This window comes from Schistocerca americana, chromosome 2 (genome assembly GCF_021461395.2).
Source record: "Schistocerca americana isolate TAMUIC-IGC-003095 chromosome 2, iqSchAmer2.1, whole genome shotgun sequence".
Classification (NCBI taxonomy): Eukaryota; Metazoa; Arthropoda; class Insecta; order Orthoptera; family Acrididae; genus Schistocerca; species Schistocerca americana.
Window position 1 is genome coordinate 505,469,283 of NC_060120.1, and position 18,635 is coordinate 505,487,917.

Below are 18,635 nucleotides of genomic sequence, written 5' to 3' on the forward strand. Positions count from 1 at the left end.
TTTCTTCATACAGTGCGGCTGCTCTAGGCGCGCAGTCCGAAACCGCGCGACTGCTACGGTCGCAGGTTCGAATCCTGCCTCGGGCATGGATGTGTGTGATGTCCTTAGGTTAGTTAGGTTTAAGTAGTTCTAAGTTCTAGGGGACTGATGACCTCAGATGTTAAGTCCCATAGTGCTCATAGCCATTTGAACCATTTTTTGAAGTGCGGCTGCTGCTGATTATGCTGTAATTTTTCTGGTAAGATTCTTTTTATGTTATGTTGGTTAGTTTGTTTCTCAATTTACGTTCCCACTGCTGAGATTCTAAGCATTTTTTTTTTTTTTTTTTTGTAATTTAGATTTTTAATGGGAGAGTGAACAGTGTGTGTTTCATAGTGTTGCCATATAATCTCGGTGTTTCAGTTTTTTGGGTAGTGCGCAGTTCGATTTTTGTAGCGTTTCTTGGGTAACACTTTTGATTTATTTTCCTGCATAGTGGCCGAGTGGTTCTAGGCACGTCAGACCGGAACTGCGCTGCTGCTACGGTCGCAGGTTCGAATCCGGCCTCGCGCATGGATGTGTGAGTAACGGCTGTGTCATCAGTCATGACAGAACATCGATAAAAAATTGTTGAGAACCTGGATTGCAATGACCACAGCACATGTGAAAAAAGGAGAGCCAGGGTATGACAAGTTACACAAAATTCGACCTGCAATCAGTGCAACATCAAATAAGCTTCGTAAAGTGTACAAACCATCCTCTGTTTTAGCAGTTGGCGAATGTATGGTGGCCTTCAAAGTACGGTCAACATTCAAACAATATACGCCAATGAAACCAGTGAGGCATGGAAATAAAGTGTGGTGGATGGCTGATGCTAGTACTGGGTTAATCATAAATATAGACATCTACTCTGGAAAGATAGATACAAATGATACGTCTGAATGTACTTTGAGGGAAGAAATTGCGCTTACTCTAACAAAAAGCAATGGCTGACAGCAAAAGTCTGATGGCATTTCACAATTATTTCACAACAGTATGAATAACGGAAGAGTTACAGTCTCATGGACTTTATGGCACTGGAACTTTTCTTTAAAATCGGAAATATTTGTCTGATATGCTGCAAAAAAAACTCTAGACTCTGCAGGGGAGAATTCGAATTTGCTGTCAGGTCTCGTGTTGCAGCAGTGAAGCGACAGGATAGTAAACCTGTTTGTATACTATCAAATTATCACAACTGTTTTGAGAAGAAACAAAGACGGAAGCAGAAGTGAAGTATTCTGCCCATGGACTGTGGCAGAGTACAATAAAATAATGTGTGGAGTGGGTAGATTTGATCAGCTGTGTGAATGGTATGCTGTAGGTCGTCGTTCATGGAAGTGGTGGCACGGACTGTTTCTCTTTCTTGCAGATCTGACAGTTGTCAATTCCTACATAATGTGGAAGCTACAGAAGACAGAAGCAGACCAGCTAACATTTAGATTACACATGACAAAGCAGCTCATATCTGGCTTCTCAAGTCGTAAGCGAAGAGAAGGCCCGTTCATTTTCAGACACCAAAAATAGGCGTGTCTGGAATACCAGTTGAAGTTCGTCTGGATAAAGTTAAACTCATTTGCCTACAAAAGGTAAAACAAACAGAATATACCGCAAATGTAGCACCAAGAACAAAGAAAACAGAACAAAATTAATGTGTAGCAACTGTCATGTACCTTTGCGTGTAGCACCATGCTCCTCGAAGTTCCATAGTGAACTCAAAGGACAATATGAAGTAATACAAATATTAACGTATTGTTTAATATGTTTTTTTGCACTAAAAATGAAGGATATACAGTTTTTTAAATTACCGTGTCAAGTTACTCCAGAGTTCGGTGCGAACAATAGTTCGCACTAATTTTCTTATACCTGTAGCCACACTTTCACATTCAAGATGTAAACTATGATTTTGTGTATGGTTTCTTAGCGCAGTAAAGTCTTCATAAAAAGTCTACAACTTCTGGAAATAATTTGGTCACTAAATGGATAAAGTACAATATCTACATGGAGCCGTTTGTAAGCACATTTAGAGATACTTTCCTTCAGCGCCATACAAGTAAACAAATGGATTGTCATGAAATCAACTCCAGTTACATCCAGTTCTATTCATTATATGATATGCATTGCTGCTTGTAATGAAGAATGAACATTGAAGATAATATTGTTAGGCAAATTATTTCGAAAATGTTGGCTGTTGAGATAATATAATTATTTCCGCTGACAGTGCACATGTAGGATGATTACTGAAAATGTGCAACATCACGAAAACATTTTATGTACAGACTTAAGTGTAGTAACCATATAATTTTTGCTTATTTGTAGTTAGTGTTTATACTTAGAAGGACCGTGTTGATATCTGTGAATGCTGATTTAGAACTACAAGAAATACTTTGTGGAGGTGCTTACTGATGTCTTTGAATATTTATTTAAGATCTACAAGAATTATTTTATGGAATTACACAGTTCCATGGCAGATAAAGTCCTGGCTAGTCATGTAGTGAACTGCTGGGTAGAGTTTACAGAAGAGCATGCAGATGATTCACAATTTGGAGGAGACTCTGGTGCAATTAGTGTGGCTCCTACTACTACAGTCTCAAAGATGACTCACTGACTGTCACAGACTGACTGACTGACAATAGTATGGGTAACACAGTTTCAAGTGTACCAATGGGTCATTCTTCAAGTACAGATACAGCAGTTAGACAAGAATGTTCGCATGTGCTTGAAGAACGATTTCATAAATGTCGTGGAACTGTCTCTGATACTGTAGTGGCTGTAAATGTGAATTTACATGTGTGGTTTATAATTGATTGTGAACTCTAGGCCTTTGGGAACCGTCTTCCTTCTGAGCACATTTACTAATAGAAGTACACATTCCTAATGAACTGAAAATATTTTTAAGCGTTTTGAACACTTGTTCTGTGCTCCTTCTTCGTTGGTATGAATATTTACCACACCATACACCAACTCATGGTAGGTTTCGAAATAAATATTATTGATTCCTATTTCCAAAGAATACACATTGACACGTTTTTACTTTACTACGCTGGATAGAACATTGTGTCACTTACAGGATTAAGTCTTCCTGGAGAAACTGCATGATAAATTTATACATTTACACAAATTTCCAAGAATGGTTCTACCATATTTGGTATACAGCAACTCTTTTTTACCTGTGAGTGGAAGCATGAGTTCCTGTCCCTCATTAATGACATTAAATTTATTAGATTTGCAGGGAGTGGACGTTTTTTGCACCAATTTATTGTATTATAATTAAAGATACTTCATGAAATTACCGTCTTGGTGAGAGTACGAACCATGCGTAAAAATCAGTCCTTCACGAGAGGTGACGCCTACAATCCTCGGCACTGGAGTAAATTTTCCACTGCTTAGTATATCGTAAGGGTCTTGGGTAAGCACACTGTCTGGCACCCCAGGAGGCTCGATCGATGGTACGAATGGCGCCATTGTCGGTCTCTCCAGTCGCTAAATAAGACAGAATTATTGTTAGCGGCACGTGTACGACAGCAGTTATTTCTTCATATAGGGTGCTCCTCCAAAGAGTTGTCGGGTACATTTTTTCTGGTGTTTCGGCAGATAAGCCACGCTCAATGTCAACCGAAAGTGTCGGTTTATTTCCCGTTACAAACAAATTGATTTTTTAGTGGAATTTTACGTGCCCCTTGGATAGAGCAGTATCAAACTATTCAGTTTAGTAATATGTATTACCAGGGACAGTACACCAGCAGCTACCGAGCAGCGCCACTGCAAGGCGGAAGGAGTTATCGCGGGCCGTGACAGTGTTGTCCCGCCTAGAGTTCTTGTTATTATTAGAGTTTTATTGTTCTTATTAATACACATACATAAAACGAATACCCCATTAGACTAATTTCTGGCCTCGTCTATGTGATACACGTAAAATTCAGCTTTAAAGACCATTTCGTTTATGTCGGAGAAAGGCCTCAATCAATTCGCGTCCTATATAATTTTGGTTGTCTTCCCTTGTCAAGTTCGGCAGGGTATTTATTTCCTGCCTGAATTTTCTCGTATATTCCATGCTCATATTTTCCATGCCAGGGAGGAAAATCACGCTGGGAACCCGAATTGGTGCGTGTTTGTTCCCAGCTAACTGCAACTGACAGCAGAATAAATAACGGTAACCACGGTGCACAGTTAGCGCTCATCTACGCAAAGTCCTTGTTATGAACCAAAGTTAACTTGGTCATAAAAGCCAAAGTTCGCTTTTAAACAAAAACAAACCGACGCTTTCCGTAGATACTTGGCATCACGTGAAAGATATGATGAGCAGTATTCGCTTGGTCTGTCTCCAGCTACACATTGCAAAAGCGAAATTGCAAACAGCTGCCGAAAAATACCAGAAAAAATGCGCATGGCGACTTTGAGGAGCCATTCAGTGTGTATGTTTGCTTTATATATTTATACTGTTTATTTGTTGATTGTAAGTCTTTACCTCCTTCGTAACTGCCTCAGGCGCATGTTCGACGAGTCTTCTTGCCGGTTGTTCCATCAAAAAGGCGACCAGTTCCTCCGTGGTGTTCCCGGTGAAACCCAGGGTTCTGGCTAAGCCGAATGCTTGTTCTCTACCACCACTACCCATCAGACCTTTGATTGGGACTCCACTTTGACAAATTACACGTTGGAATAAACCTGCAGGTGAATGCATTTACAAATGAATGTGTTTAGAGAAACGATTCTGCCATGAGCAGACACAACTATCTTCTTTTCAATTTGGCTGCAGCCATAGTCATTGTAAATTTTTTGTATGATGCAGCAACAATTGTCAGTATAATTAATATTTTATTGTTATACGCTACAGAATTCGACTTTAGGCTATTTTCAAGTGTAAAAACGTATCTGCTTGTCAAAACACATCAGATTGGAATGAAATATGTCATTGTCGAAAAAGTATATGTGGTCATATAGGCCAAACATGCTTTTTCGACAGGGACTTGTATTTCGTACCAATATGATATCTTTTGACATACAAAATAAGTTCTTGTACTTGAAAATGGCCTAAGGCCGAAATCTGGATCGCATAACTGTAAATAAAAATTGTTATAGTCAAATGGCGGCAGCAACGTAAAATAACTGTCTTCGTCTTCATGCCTACATGTCTCAGTGAAGCTTCACCTTGTCTGCCGCTTGATTTCATTTTCTCTTTACTAAGAGGAGCAATTTGTATGATAGTACATGGAGTTGCAGTATTGTGATCATTACATTCATACTATTTTAGCAACAAATATTCCTTAATGGCAGATATTTAGGTTTACATAGCTGTCCTTCGCCTGCTATACAGATGATATTTGATGCACTTTTTCGTCCACAGTTACAAGGATTCAGCAATAGTAGAGGATATTCATAAATTACTTCATGATCGTAAGGAGGTGGCGCCACATTGATGGAAAATAGATTCTGTGACGTTTTCCTTTTGTAACTGAGGAATCACATAATGTTCAAGCACAACCAGGTACCATACGCCAGTTAACGCTGACTCGGAAAAAACAAAGAACCGTTTATCTTGCTACAGCTTACAGCGCAAAAAGACACTTACCTTAGGGGAGTACCGTATATGTCCAATGACGTGACGTGGTATCTGCTCACCCCATATCCCAACATAATGAATATTCAATTTATCGTAGGTGATTTCCTCACTGAACAGTTTTATTAAGAAAATCATCTTCAGCTTGAATTTTGTTAAACATTTCTACGCAAAAACCTACTAGTTTTCCTTTGTTGTTTTCTCTTATGGCTTGTAACAATTCCAATTTGTAGGGTTTGAATGGCAGGCGTTTCCGTAATACCCTCCTCGCTAAGGCTTATGCTTATTCAATTCTAAGCTGGCACGTCTGGTTCATTTACAGGGGCTACGAATGTAAGACTACTAAATTTGATCATTTCTTGCGTCAGAGATTGCTGGGCGACCCTGACCCGGCGTACTATGTGATACACAGCCACAGCTTACCTACTAATAACAATTTTTGTTTGAGATGGTGGCTTGCGATATTTACTCCTGAATTTTCTCTGAACTGTAGTAGTGGATTTGGTTTCATGAAATCATAAATAACACTGCGCACACTCTGCACCATCATACGACACCATGACGAACATTGTAGTAATTCATTCGCACATGACATCTATCTGAAATATCTGGAACTAACAGTATTAGGCGACAATAAAAAGATATATTGCAGTCAGCACTGTATTAAACCTTTTTTGTAAGTTATTTATCCTGATAACAATTAAAGTTTGTTTTCGTGTAACTAATTTATAAACATCCTGTACATTATTTACACAGAATGGAAACGAACGGCTAAGCATAAAAAGGACCTATGAGATTTTGAATTATTTTGTTCTTTGTTGATATTACGTTATTTACGGCATATGTTTGTATAATACTTTCTTCTGGCAACACTGTTTTGTTAATTATCTTTTAATGTTTCTTTGCTAGGTTATTGTAATTGCTACCGAACGTGTAATCAGGGCACAACAAGATGAATACGTTTATGCTTTGCCCCTGCGATGAATATCACACATTTCTTTAATAAATTATAACCTCCGACTGATGTCCTCTTCGGACCGGGCGGAAGAGTATGGACATTATTTAATGCTTACATTTCAGTTTGCAAGCTTTGGTTGGTGGGTATTAACCCGAAACCGGTCACCTACTGAAGATACATCTATTTTATTCGTAACTCTAGCTACCTTTTCACATCACAGTTCGATAAAAGTTGCTTTTCCGTGACATGCAGCATCTGAAAGTATGCAGGTAAACATACTACCCAACGCCTGAAGGAAACTTACCTTTGGCCGCAGAAGATATGGAGAGTATATGACAGGACATGGAACCCGCGCTCTCGCCAAATATGGTGACGTTGCCCGGGTCACCGCCAAACCTGGCGATGTTGCTCTTTACCCACTTCAGAGCCATCACCATGTCTTTGAGACCTGCGTTTCCGGGGACCAACTGGTCTTCCGTGGATAGAAATCCTGCGCGAGAGAAAAGTATGTGATTGTTCCAGCCCTTCTGTACTGAAGACACTTCTGAACATATTATGCGAATTACAAAACCGTCGAACATGAGACTCTCCATCAATTGTTTTTCTTGTCATTGACTAGCCGATTGTCTTCCATCTGACTGATGTAGTCACCCATTTGTAACGTATGCGACTATACAGACTTGGTATGTAGTAATTCCTTGGAAAAGTCTTGATCGCTAAAAACTTCATTTATGAAGCGTTTCGAGTAATCATCATCAGATAAAATATGCGTCGGAAATCTCATATAAGTCAGCAATACAAGAAAAACGTACAATCTCATGTGCAGATGCCGTTAGGCATATTTGCAAGAAATATTATTTTGAGAGGTCACGTGCTAGTGTGCAAATGACGCCTTGGAATAATGTGTTTTGCAAATACGCCTAACGGCAATTCCGCATGAGACCGTATGTGTTTCTTTTAGATTTTCGATTGCTAGTAATATTTTTTCTTCCTTTTTTTGCGTGCTGGTGTTTGTTTACATTTATGCCAAGTGATCTGCTGGTGAGCTATTCTTCTGTCTACTCCCCCAAAAATTCTCATTAGAGCAAACATTCTGTACATGCATCTTCCCATCGTTTTCTTGTGTTTGTTTCGGGCAGCGTTTCCGCATGTATAATGTCTTTACATTATGTGTCTTGTCAAAACAGTCAAGCATTTGGGAGTTAAAAACACAGGAGACATGGTAGAATAAATCAAAACGCAGAATGGTTTCACTGTCATCAGGAACATTAACCAATATCTGCACAAACCATTAACAAAATCAATTCTTTGCAAATATCAACACACAGAGAAAAGAGTAATTCGTATACTGGTACAGATATGTCAACATGACTTGTGCACAAGTTGGATCACAAGAAGGGCGAAAATTTCATACAGAATTCAACACGTAAATATAAATATAAAATTGTCATTAGAAAAGAAGAAAGAAATACTTTCTCGATCTAACAATAACGAAAGGAAATCCTTCATATTAATTTCAAGTTAATTAGGGAATCCACAGATGTAGATAAATTACTAAGATTCATTCTGATCATCCCCACAACCAAAAGTAAGCTGTACTGAGAGACTTGTATAAACTAGAATTCTACATAACGAGAGAAGTATGGGAAGGAGCGGCAAACAATAAAACAAACAGCATTTAACAATATATATGAACACAGATATTAGACCAGCTAAATTACAAAATCCAAACTAAAAAGAGAACAAAACCTTCACAGACACAATACGGGAAAATACGCAAAGCAGCAGACAATAAATAAAGACAACACATACAAACAGATTGACTACTAAACAGGAAAGGAAACGATTTGGTACACGATAAAATACATACGTAAATTAATCATACAGTGCGTCAGAAATTCTAAGGAAACAAATTCTTTCCATGCAGACGCCAACAACTAAACACTCAAGACAGAAAACTTAATTGTCTTTATCTGTATGAATTTTAAATCGAGGTACAAAAACCATATCAGATGTGGGAAGTGTAACATTAATCGTTTCACATTTACAGAAACTTTACGACATAGCGATCTCTCAAAGACGTAGGGGAAGATATCAAAATTATGAGAATAAAGAAGTACAGCAAATGTCTAATCCTGATGGTAGAGAAATATTTACGAAAAGTTATAGTAGAAGCCCAGCAACTGATAATTGATAACATGCACATAAACAACATCTCACTATAAAACCTAACAAAACAAAATTAAATACATACTACGCATACTCGCAGACACACACACATACACAAATACACACACACACACACACACACACACACACACACACACACAAACACAAACACAAAAGCGCGCGCACTCGCAAACAAATATAATCCTTTACCACAGGCATCCCGTAAATACAACACTACACAAAACAAACATAATACATGGTACAAAGGCGCATGAGCAGTTCATGCACTGTGCCGACACGAATTCTCAGTGAATTAGGGAGAATAATATTTCCACAAAAAAAAAAAAACAGCACAAATGTAAAACAACAGCAACATTTAGAGGAAGTAATGAAATATATGTACTGAGCAACAAAATGCCGAAGCGGAAATCACTTGTAGCTTATAGGTACTATGGTACAATATGCAAGTTAGAAGTGCTGTATTAAGAGTAAACTCTACGACGTTGAGGACAAAGGTGAGAATTCAATAAATGAAGTTGGAAGGCGTCTGGTAAAATGTAAATCGCATTTACTCATTTCCCGATAAACACACATAACCCAAAAACCAAAACAAAGTGTGTTATGACTAGCACATAAACTTACCAAGCACTCCAAGACGATAGTTGAACGTCACTAACAGAACATCATGTTCCATGAGATAATCCGGCCCATACAGCTCTGTATTCCCAGAACCTAACAAAAATGCTCCTCCATGGATTCACACCATAACGGGGATGAGTTGTGCATTTTCTCCTGTTGGAAGCTGAAACGTAAATGAAGGACATAGTTACTGAAAAACAAGCAGTGCTTAATAAGCAAGAAAAATATGATTACATTTTCAATTGAACAATGGTAATTTGCATGTACGTGTTAAATAACTTCATTCTTTCAAAACTTTATGCTTATAGACAGTGGAAGCTGCTGTGTGTTGCTTGAAATAGACATTAACTTTTATTTACTAAATTGGTTTTCTGTTGGTGTACAGAATTTCGTGTCATTATTATTTTATCAGTAAGTACAACAGACTATAGAAAGTAATGAGAAAGTGTGGACCAATGTCATGTGACTCCCTCAAAAACGAACTTGCTGTTGATAATTTGTTTATATACAGCTTCTACCCATAATTTCATAAATCATTCTAAAATTATCTGATTGACTGAATAACATCACAAATCCTCTCTTATTACCTTACAAGTACCTCTAATAACAGGTTATTTTTTACAAGAAAAAGGCAAAAGATAGTGGACAACCTGAAGACTTTCTAAAACAGTTCCTCGTAGAAACCTTCATAGATTTCTGCGACAAATTATTCGCACCTTGTATGGAACTGATGTACATGATCAGAAAGGAATGTGATTAAAAATATTACTTGCTAAATATCGCTTCACAGGTTTAAAACCATTCACGTAAAGTACTATGTTTGTTGTAAAGACTTAACGTAAAAGAATTGGGAATTTAACATCTTGTTAGTATCGAAGTCATTAGGGGCGGGTGGGGCAACAGCGGAGTTAGTGTAATCAGCGAAAAGGGATTGCTGGTCATCTTGTTGATGAAGCCAGTCCTTTGAATGACGCCACGTAATATTGGCACGAACATTGGCACGAAGATCACTATGCCGCTGAGGGAAATGGCAGATAATGACGAAGATGGTTTGAGGGCTGCTTTTCCTGAATACCTGTCCATCACCTTAACCACAGGTGGAGGACTGTAGTGGGAAGCATAAATGCAATGTATTGTAGCTATACCACTTATCCGATTCTTTTACATGTTATTCTGCACTGTACTGTAACATGTATTAGGGTATCTTGAGGGTCCATTACAATATGGGCCAGTGGAAAAAATGATTTCTGAAATGTGTCTGCACGAGCAGTAATTAGTATAATATTATCTTTCCCTCCCTGCATGAAGGAAGGAAGATTTAGACTACAACGTTCCACTGACAGCGAGGTTATTTAGAGACCCCAGTACAAGCTCAGGTGGAGGTGAGTGGGGAAGGGTATCAGCCGAGCGCCTTACAAAGAAGCAGTGGCTGCTCGTGAAAAATTTTATCAACGTGCTACAACGTGGTGGGTTGGGCCCTTTTGACTACAAGGGCAATAATCGTAAATAAATTGAGTCATTAAAATTGCGTATATATTTAATTTCTATAATCAATACTTTAACACTCACTTCGTAGGAAGTACCAGAAACTAATTATATGTGGTGACTTCAATATTAATTTCGGATATCATTGTGCAAGAAAAAGGAAGTTGGCAGATCTAAATTCATCTGATCTGATGCAAACTGTGTTTTTTCCAACTAGGGTGCAGGGGAACAGTAGCACTGCCATAGACAATATTTTTATTCATTCTTCATTACTAGATGGCCATTCTGTTAGCAAAAGTGTCAATGACCTTTAAGACCATGACGCACAAATTTTAACACTAAAAGGCTTCAAACCAAAGTCATATTTAATTACAAACTATGTAGGAAAGTTAATCCAACAGCAACAGAGAGTTTTTTAAAACTTTTCAAGGAACAAGAGTGGCCGGAAGTTTATAGTGCCGATAACACAGATGATAAATACAATGCTTTCCATAACACATTTCTCATGCTCTTTGAGAGTTGTTTTCCATTAGAACATTCTAAACGGGGTACTAGCAGTAATGGGCAGCCTGGGTGGTTGACTAGTGGGATAAGGATATAATGTACAACAAAGCGGGAATTATATCAAAATGTTAGAAGTAGTCACAATCGACCTACAGTAGCCCATTACGAACAGTATATTAAGATGCTTAAAAATGTTATTAGGAAGGCAAAGAGTAAGTGATATGCAAATAGAATAGCTAATTCACAGGATAAAATTAAAATCATATGGTCAGTTGTGAAGGAAGTGTCTGGTCAGCAACCCAAGGTCGACGATATAAAGTCTGTTCGCAGTAAAAGTATTTCTGTTACTGATAAATCAGATATGTGTACAGTATTTGACAATCATTTTCTGAGGATTGCTGGTGAATTAAATAAAAATTTAGTTTCTACAGGAAATCATATAACTTTCTTGGCAAATGCCTTTCCGAGATTGATGTCTGAAATACGCTACAGACAAGAGGGAGATCGAGTCAATTATTAAATCACTGAAGACTAAGGACTCTCATGGTTATGATGGAGTGTCTAGCAGAATATTAAAGTACTGTGCTGCACATGTTAGCCCAGTATTTAGCCATATTTTAAGAATGGTCTGTTTTCTGAGCGGTTAAGGTACTCAGTAGTAAAGCCGCTTTATAAAAAGGGAGAAAGGGATAATGTAGATAATTTTAGAACTATTTCTATGTCATCAGTGTTTGCAAAAGTTATTGAAAAGGCTGTGTATGTAAGGATAATTGATCATTTTATATCATACGATATGCTATCAAATGTACAGTTCGGCTTGAGAAGTCGTTTAACAACTGAAAATACTATATTCCCTTTTCTCTGTGAGGTACCGGATAGGCTAAACAAAAAGTTTCGAACGCTTGTCGTATTTTTTTATTTAACTAAGGCATTTGATTGCGTTGATCACAGAATACTGCTCCAGAAGTTGGACCATTATGGAATACAGGGAGTAGCTCACAACAGGCAGCAAAAGGTCATTATTCACAATGTTGATAACGGCTGTGATGTGGGATCTGAGTGGGGTACTGTCAAGTGGGGGGTGCCCCAGGGATCAGTATTGGGGACGCTCCTGATCCTTATTTATATAAATGATATGCCCTCTAGCATTACAGGTAACTCTAAAATATTTATGTTTGCTGATGACACTACCTTGGTAGTGAAGGATGTTTTGTGCAACATTGGCTCTGTTTCGAATAGTGCAGTACATGACCTCAGTTGTAGAAAATAAACTAACGTTAAATCACAGTAAGACTCACTTTTTACAGTTTCCAACACACATTTCAGCAAAACCTGACCTTTTAATTTCACAGATCGGGCATATGATTAGTGAAACTGAACAGTTCAAATTTCTAGGTTTTCTAGTAGATAGTAAGCTGTCTTGGAAAGCCCACGTTCAGGAACTTGTTCAAAGACTTAATACACCATTTTTACTATTCGAACTGTATCAAAAGTGAGTGAAACTTCTACACGAAAATTAGTCTAATTTGCTTATTTTAATTCGCTTATGTCGTATGGAATTATTTCTTGGGGTAACTCTCATATTCTACAAGGATATTTTTGGCTCAGAAAATGACGGTTCGGGCAATAAGTGATGTGAGTTCACGAACCTCTTGTCGACCTTCACGAGTCTGGGTCTTTTGACATTGGCCTCTCAATATGTATATTCCTTATTGTCGTTTCTTGTTACCAATATTAGTTTATTTCCAAAAATAAGCAGCTTTCATTCGGTTAATACTCTGCAGAAATCAAACCTCCATTCGGATCGGACTTCCTTACCTATTGTACATAAAGGTGTGCAGTATACTGCTGCATCCACTTTCAATGATCTGCCACTCGAATTCAAAAATCTTAGCAGTAATCCACGCGCTTTCAAATGGAAACTGAAGAGTTTCCTCATGGGTCATTCCTTCTATTCTGTCGAGGAGTTCCTTGAAAAATTAAGCTGATTCTTATTGTACTGCTGATAGCGTTTACTTAAACTTATGGACTGACATTTTTCAGGTTCACGAACATTTATTTTTATCTGTTATTACACTACAGGCGATTAGAATTGCTAAACCACGAAGATGATGTGCTACAGACACGAAATCTAACCAACAGGAAGAAGATGCTGTGATATGCAAATGATTAGCATATCTGAACATTCACACAAGGTAGGCGCCGGTGGCAATACCTACAACGTCCTGACAAGAGGAAAGTTTCCAACCGATTTCTCATACACAGACAGCAGTTGACCTGCGTTGCCTAGTGAAACGTTGGTGTGATGCCTCATGTAAGGAGGAGAAATGCGTACCATCACGTTTCCGACATTGATAATGGTCGGATTGTAGCCCATCGCGATTGCGGTTTATCGTATCGCGACATTGCTGCTCGCGTTGGTGGAGATCCAATGACTGTTAGCAGAATATGGAATCGGTGGGTTCAGGAGGGTAATAGGGAACGTCGTGCTGGATCCCAACGGCCTCGTATTACTAGCAGTCGAGATGACAGGCATCTTATCCGCATGCCTGTAACGGATCGTGCAGCCACGTCTCGAGCCCTGAGTCAACAGATGGGGACGTTTGCAAGACAACAACCATCTGCACGAACAGTTCGACGACGTTTGCAGCAGCATGGACTATCAACTCGGAGACCATGGCCGCGGTTACCCTTGAAGCTGATTCACAGGCAGGAGCGCCTGCGATGGTGTGCTCAATAATGAACCTGGGTGCACGAATGCAAAAAGGCATTTTTTCGGATGAATCCAGGTTCTGTTTACAGCATCACGATGGTCGCATCCGTTTTTGGCGACATCGCGGTGAACGCACATTGGAAGCGTGTATTCGTCATCGCCATACTGGCTTATCACCCTGCGTGATGGTATGGGGTGGCATTGGTTACATGTCTCGGTCATCTCTTGTTCGCATTGACTGCTCTTTGAACAGTGGACGTTACATTTCAGATGTGTTACGACCCGTGACTCTACCCTTCATTCGATCCCTGCGAAACCGTATATTTCAGCAGGATAATACACGACCGGATGTTGCAGGTCCTGTACGGGCCTTTCTGGATACAGAAAATGTTCCACTGCTGCCCTGGCCAGCACATTCTCCAGATCTCTCACCAAGTGAAAACGTCTGGTCAATGGTGGCCGAGCAACTGGCTCGTCACAATACGCCAGTCACTACTCTTAATGAACTGTGGTATCGTGTTGAAGCTGCATGGGCAGCTGTACCTGTACACGCCATCCAAGCTCTGTTTGACTCAATACCCAGCCGTATCAAGGCCGTTTTTACGGCCGGAGGTGGTTGTTCTGGGTACTGATTTCTCAGGATCTCGGCACTGAAATTGCGTGAAAATGTAATCACGTGCCAGTTCTAGTATATTATGTTTGACCAATGAATAACCGTTTATTGATTGGCGACTCCATATTGTCTTGTGCACTACGACCAGATAACAGGTATACTTGAATAAAGAGACAGCATTGGTCGTATATTTTTTATTTTTTATTTTTTAATACTACCAATGCTGTCTCTTTTTCCAAGAATACCCGTTTATCATCTGCATTTCTTCTTAGTGTATCACTTTTAATGGCCTGTGGTTTACCTTTGTATTGTAATTTCATGTGGTGACACGTCCCATGACCTTGGAGATTTGCTCCCCAATTTGGTCCTACGGAACTTGACGTATAAATAAAAATAAATAAAACCACTAGATTGGCGGAAGGGGTCAAAATTACCCCTGACATACTTTTCTCGTTCAGTGTCATATCCAATAAATTTCCTTCATTACTGAAATTATATGACTTTCTAATTTTTTCTCGTCTTTTTGAATATGATTTAGTATTTACAAAATGTTTTAATTTTCTTCGCCGGCCGGTATGGCCTAGCGATTCCAGGCGTTTCAGTCTGGAACCGCTACGGTCGCAGGTTCGAATCCTGCCTCGGGCATGGATGTGTGTGATGTTCTTAGGTTAGTTAGGTTTAAGTAGTTCTAAGTTATGTGGGAATGATGACCTCAGATATTACGTCCCATAGTGCTCAGAGCCATTTGAACCATTTGAATCATATACCTAGAACGGCGGAAGGGATCAATTTCACCCCACTGGGATTTATATTTTGAACATATGCAAATTATCTAACAATACAATGGCAACAGTGAGCAGTAACGCAGAACAGTTGCTGCTCAATGTTGCAACTTGGCACGCGTACATTCCAGTCTGCCACAGCTTATGTTGTGTCACTCAGGCAGTCTTTGTCCGTGAAACACGTTTTCGAACATGTATGGTCAGTAGTGGATTTTCAGATGAAGAAGTGTTACATCTCTTGCAGAATTCCGAAGTTGAATCGGAATTGACTTCACTGATGAATATGATGATTATGTACCTGTCACAAGTGAAGATGAAGACATTCTGAACGTCGGGCGATTAGTGGAAGAGGATTCAGATGCCGATATATGTCAGTCATCACCTCTTTCACCACAGCAGGCACAGTTGTTAGCGTCTACAAAGATGATTGCGGGGGATGGAACCGTGCGGGAGATTGGAAATTATTCATCTTCTTGAAGGCGGTCAGCTGGGAATGTTCTCAATGAGAGAGGAGGCCCCACTACTAATGCTTGCCAACGAGTAGACAGATCTGTCATCAGTGCCTTCCGTCTTACTTCTGATGAAGACATACACAGAATCAAATGCTCTAAAAGTACTGAAAAACAATGACTGGACTGTGTCACTTGAGGAACTGGAGAAACTGATAGCCATAATTAATGTTCGGGGTCTATTGTGCACAAAATGTATGTCTCAGGCTGATCTCTGGTCGTACTCTAGCGGGCCTACTTTTCTTAAGGTCATTATGCAAAGGGACAGATTTCAGGAGCTCCTCAGATTTATCCATTTTGATGAAAAAACAACACGGGATGAGCGCCTGGCAGCCAACAAATTCGCTCTTGTATCTGAAATTTGGGGAAAGTTCATTGAAAATAGTATTCGCGCTTCCTGGCCTGGTGAAAATATAACCATTGACGAGCAACTATTACCAAACAAAGCAAGATGCAGCTTTACTCAACTCATCTCCAACAAACCGTACAATTATGGTCTCAAATTCTGGTTGGTTGTTGAGGAACGACAAAGTATATACGTAATGCTTTCCCATACCTCGGCAAAGAGGACAACATTGACAGAAACAACCACTTGCAGAGTATGTCGTTCTGCGTCTCATGGAGCCATTTGTAAATCAAGGAAGAAATGTGACCACAGACAACTTCTTTACATCTTTTCAAGTTGCTAAAAAACTCAAAGAAAAGAAAACATTTGTTGGTACAATGAACAAGATCCGCCGAGAAAGCCCCGATGAAGTAAGGAAGCCTAATGCTGTAAAACACTCCACCACAATACTACACAATAGAGCAACAAAGACTGCTCCTTGACTGTACACCAAGGAAAGAAGACTAAGAAAGTTCTTTTGAGTACGATGCATGCTGAACTAGCAATAAGAAAGGAAGGAATGAAAAAACCTGAAACCGTAACATTTTACAATGCAACAAATAATAGGGTGGGCATGGTTGAACAAATGATATGTTAATATCCTACGAAGGTTGCATGTAGAAGATGGTCAATGCATGTATTCTAGAACATACTGGACATGGCGGCAATAAATGCATGGATCACCTATAGCGTGGTAACGAACATGAAAATGGAAAGGAAGAAGTTCATACTTCAACTGGCAAAGGAACTCAAGGAAACGAAAGAGCAAGAACATAAGGCAGAGGAAGAGGATATGGGACTGAAATCACCTACAAAGCGGAGGATGTACCAAAACAGCCTCTGCAAAGGCAACAAGACCAGCGAAAATTGTGTAAAGTGCCACAAAGCCGTGTGAGGAAAATGTGCACGTACAACAGAAATCACATGTGCTAAGTGCGTCTAGAAGCGTCAACCGACTTGAATGAAAATGAATACAGAAGTGTCTGTAAATCACATTTGAGAGTAAAATGGCCTAAATATACTGAAGGTCCCTCCCATGAACCATGGACCTTCTCGTTGGTGGGGAGGCTTGGGTGCCTCAGCGATACAGATGGCCGTACCGTAGGTGCAACCACAACGGAGTGGTATCTGTTGAGAGGCCAGACAAATGTGTGGTTCCTGAAGAGGGGCAGCAGCCTTTTCAGTAGTTGCAGGGGCAACAGTCTGAATGATTGACTGATCTCGCCTTGTAACGTTAACGAAAACGGCCTTGCTGTGCTGGTACTGGGAACAGCTGAAAGCAAGGGGAAACTATAGCTGTAATTTTTCCCGAGGGCATGCAGCTTTACTGTATGGTTAAATGATGATGGCGTCCTCTTGGGTAATATATTCCGGAGGTAAAGTAGTCCCCCATTCGGATATCCGGGCTGGGACTACTCAGGAGGACGTCGTTATCAGGAGAAAGAAAACGGCATTCTACGGATCGGAGCGTGTAATGTCAGATCCCTTAATCGGGCGGGTAGGTTAGAAAATTTTAAAAGGGAAATGGATAGGTTAAAGTTAGATACAGTGGGATTTAGTGAAGTCCGGTTGCAGGAGGAACAAGACTTCTGGTCAGGTGAATACAGGGGTATAAATATAAAATTAAATAGCGGTAATGTACGAGTTAGTTTAATAATGAATAAAAAATAGTAATGCGGGTAAGATACTACAAATATCATAGTGAACGCATCATTGTGCACAAGATAGATACTAAGTCCACGCCTACCACAGTAGTACAAGTTTATAAGCCAGCTAGCTCCGCAGATGATGAAGAGATTTATGAAATGTATGATGAGATAGATTGTGAAGGGAGACGAAAATTTAAGAATCATGGGTGACCGTAATTTGAAAGTAGGAAAAGGAAGAGAAGGAAACGTAGTAGGTGAATATGGAATGGGGCTAAGGAATAAAAGAGGAAGCCGCCTGGTAGAATTTTGCATAGTGCATACCTTAATCATAGCTAACACTTGGTTCAAGAATCATAAAAGAAGGTTGTATACATGGAAGAAGCCTGGAGATACTGACAAGTTTCAGATAGATTATATAGTGGTAAGACAGAGATTTAGGAATCAGGTTTTAAATTGTAAGACATTTCCAGGGGCACATGTCGACTCTAACCACAATCAATTGGTGATAAACTGTAGATAAAAACTGAAGAAACTGCAAAATAGTGGGAATTTGAGGAGATAGGACCTGGATAAACTGACAAAACCAGAGGTTGTAGATAGTTTCAGGGAGAGCATTAGGGAACGACTGACAAGAATGGGGGAAAGAAATACAGTAGA

At 39.5% G+C, this 18,635-nt stretch overlaps 1 protein-coding gene across 2 annotated transcripts in view; it reads right to left on the reverse strand.

Annotated features, from left to right (window-relative positions):
• The window catches only part of LOC124596262 (bile salt-activated lipase-like), a 72,213-nt gene that overhangs the window by 34,684 nt on the left and 18,894 nt on the right, over positions 1-18,635 (reverse strand). The window contains exons 3-6 of one of the 2 annotated variants that reach the window (XM_047135336.1): positions 9,342-9,501; positions 6,835-7,020; positions 4,484-4,680; positions 3,330-3,498 (exon numbers count right to left, since the gene is read on the reverse strand). In XM_047135336.1, coding sequence (XP_046991292.1) covers positions 3,330-3,498; positions 4,484-4,680; positions 6,835-7,020; positions 9,342-9,393 — 604 coding nt within the window. In that variant the 5' untranslated portion in view covers positions 9,394-9,501. The remainder of the gene's footprint in view (positions 1-3,329; positions 3,499-4,483; positions 4,681-6,834; positions 7,021-9,341; positions 9,502-18,635) is intronic. The other variant, XM_047135337.1, reaches the window with a different exon arrangement.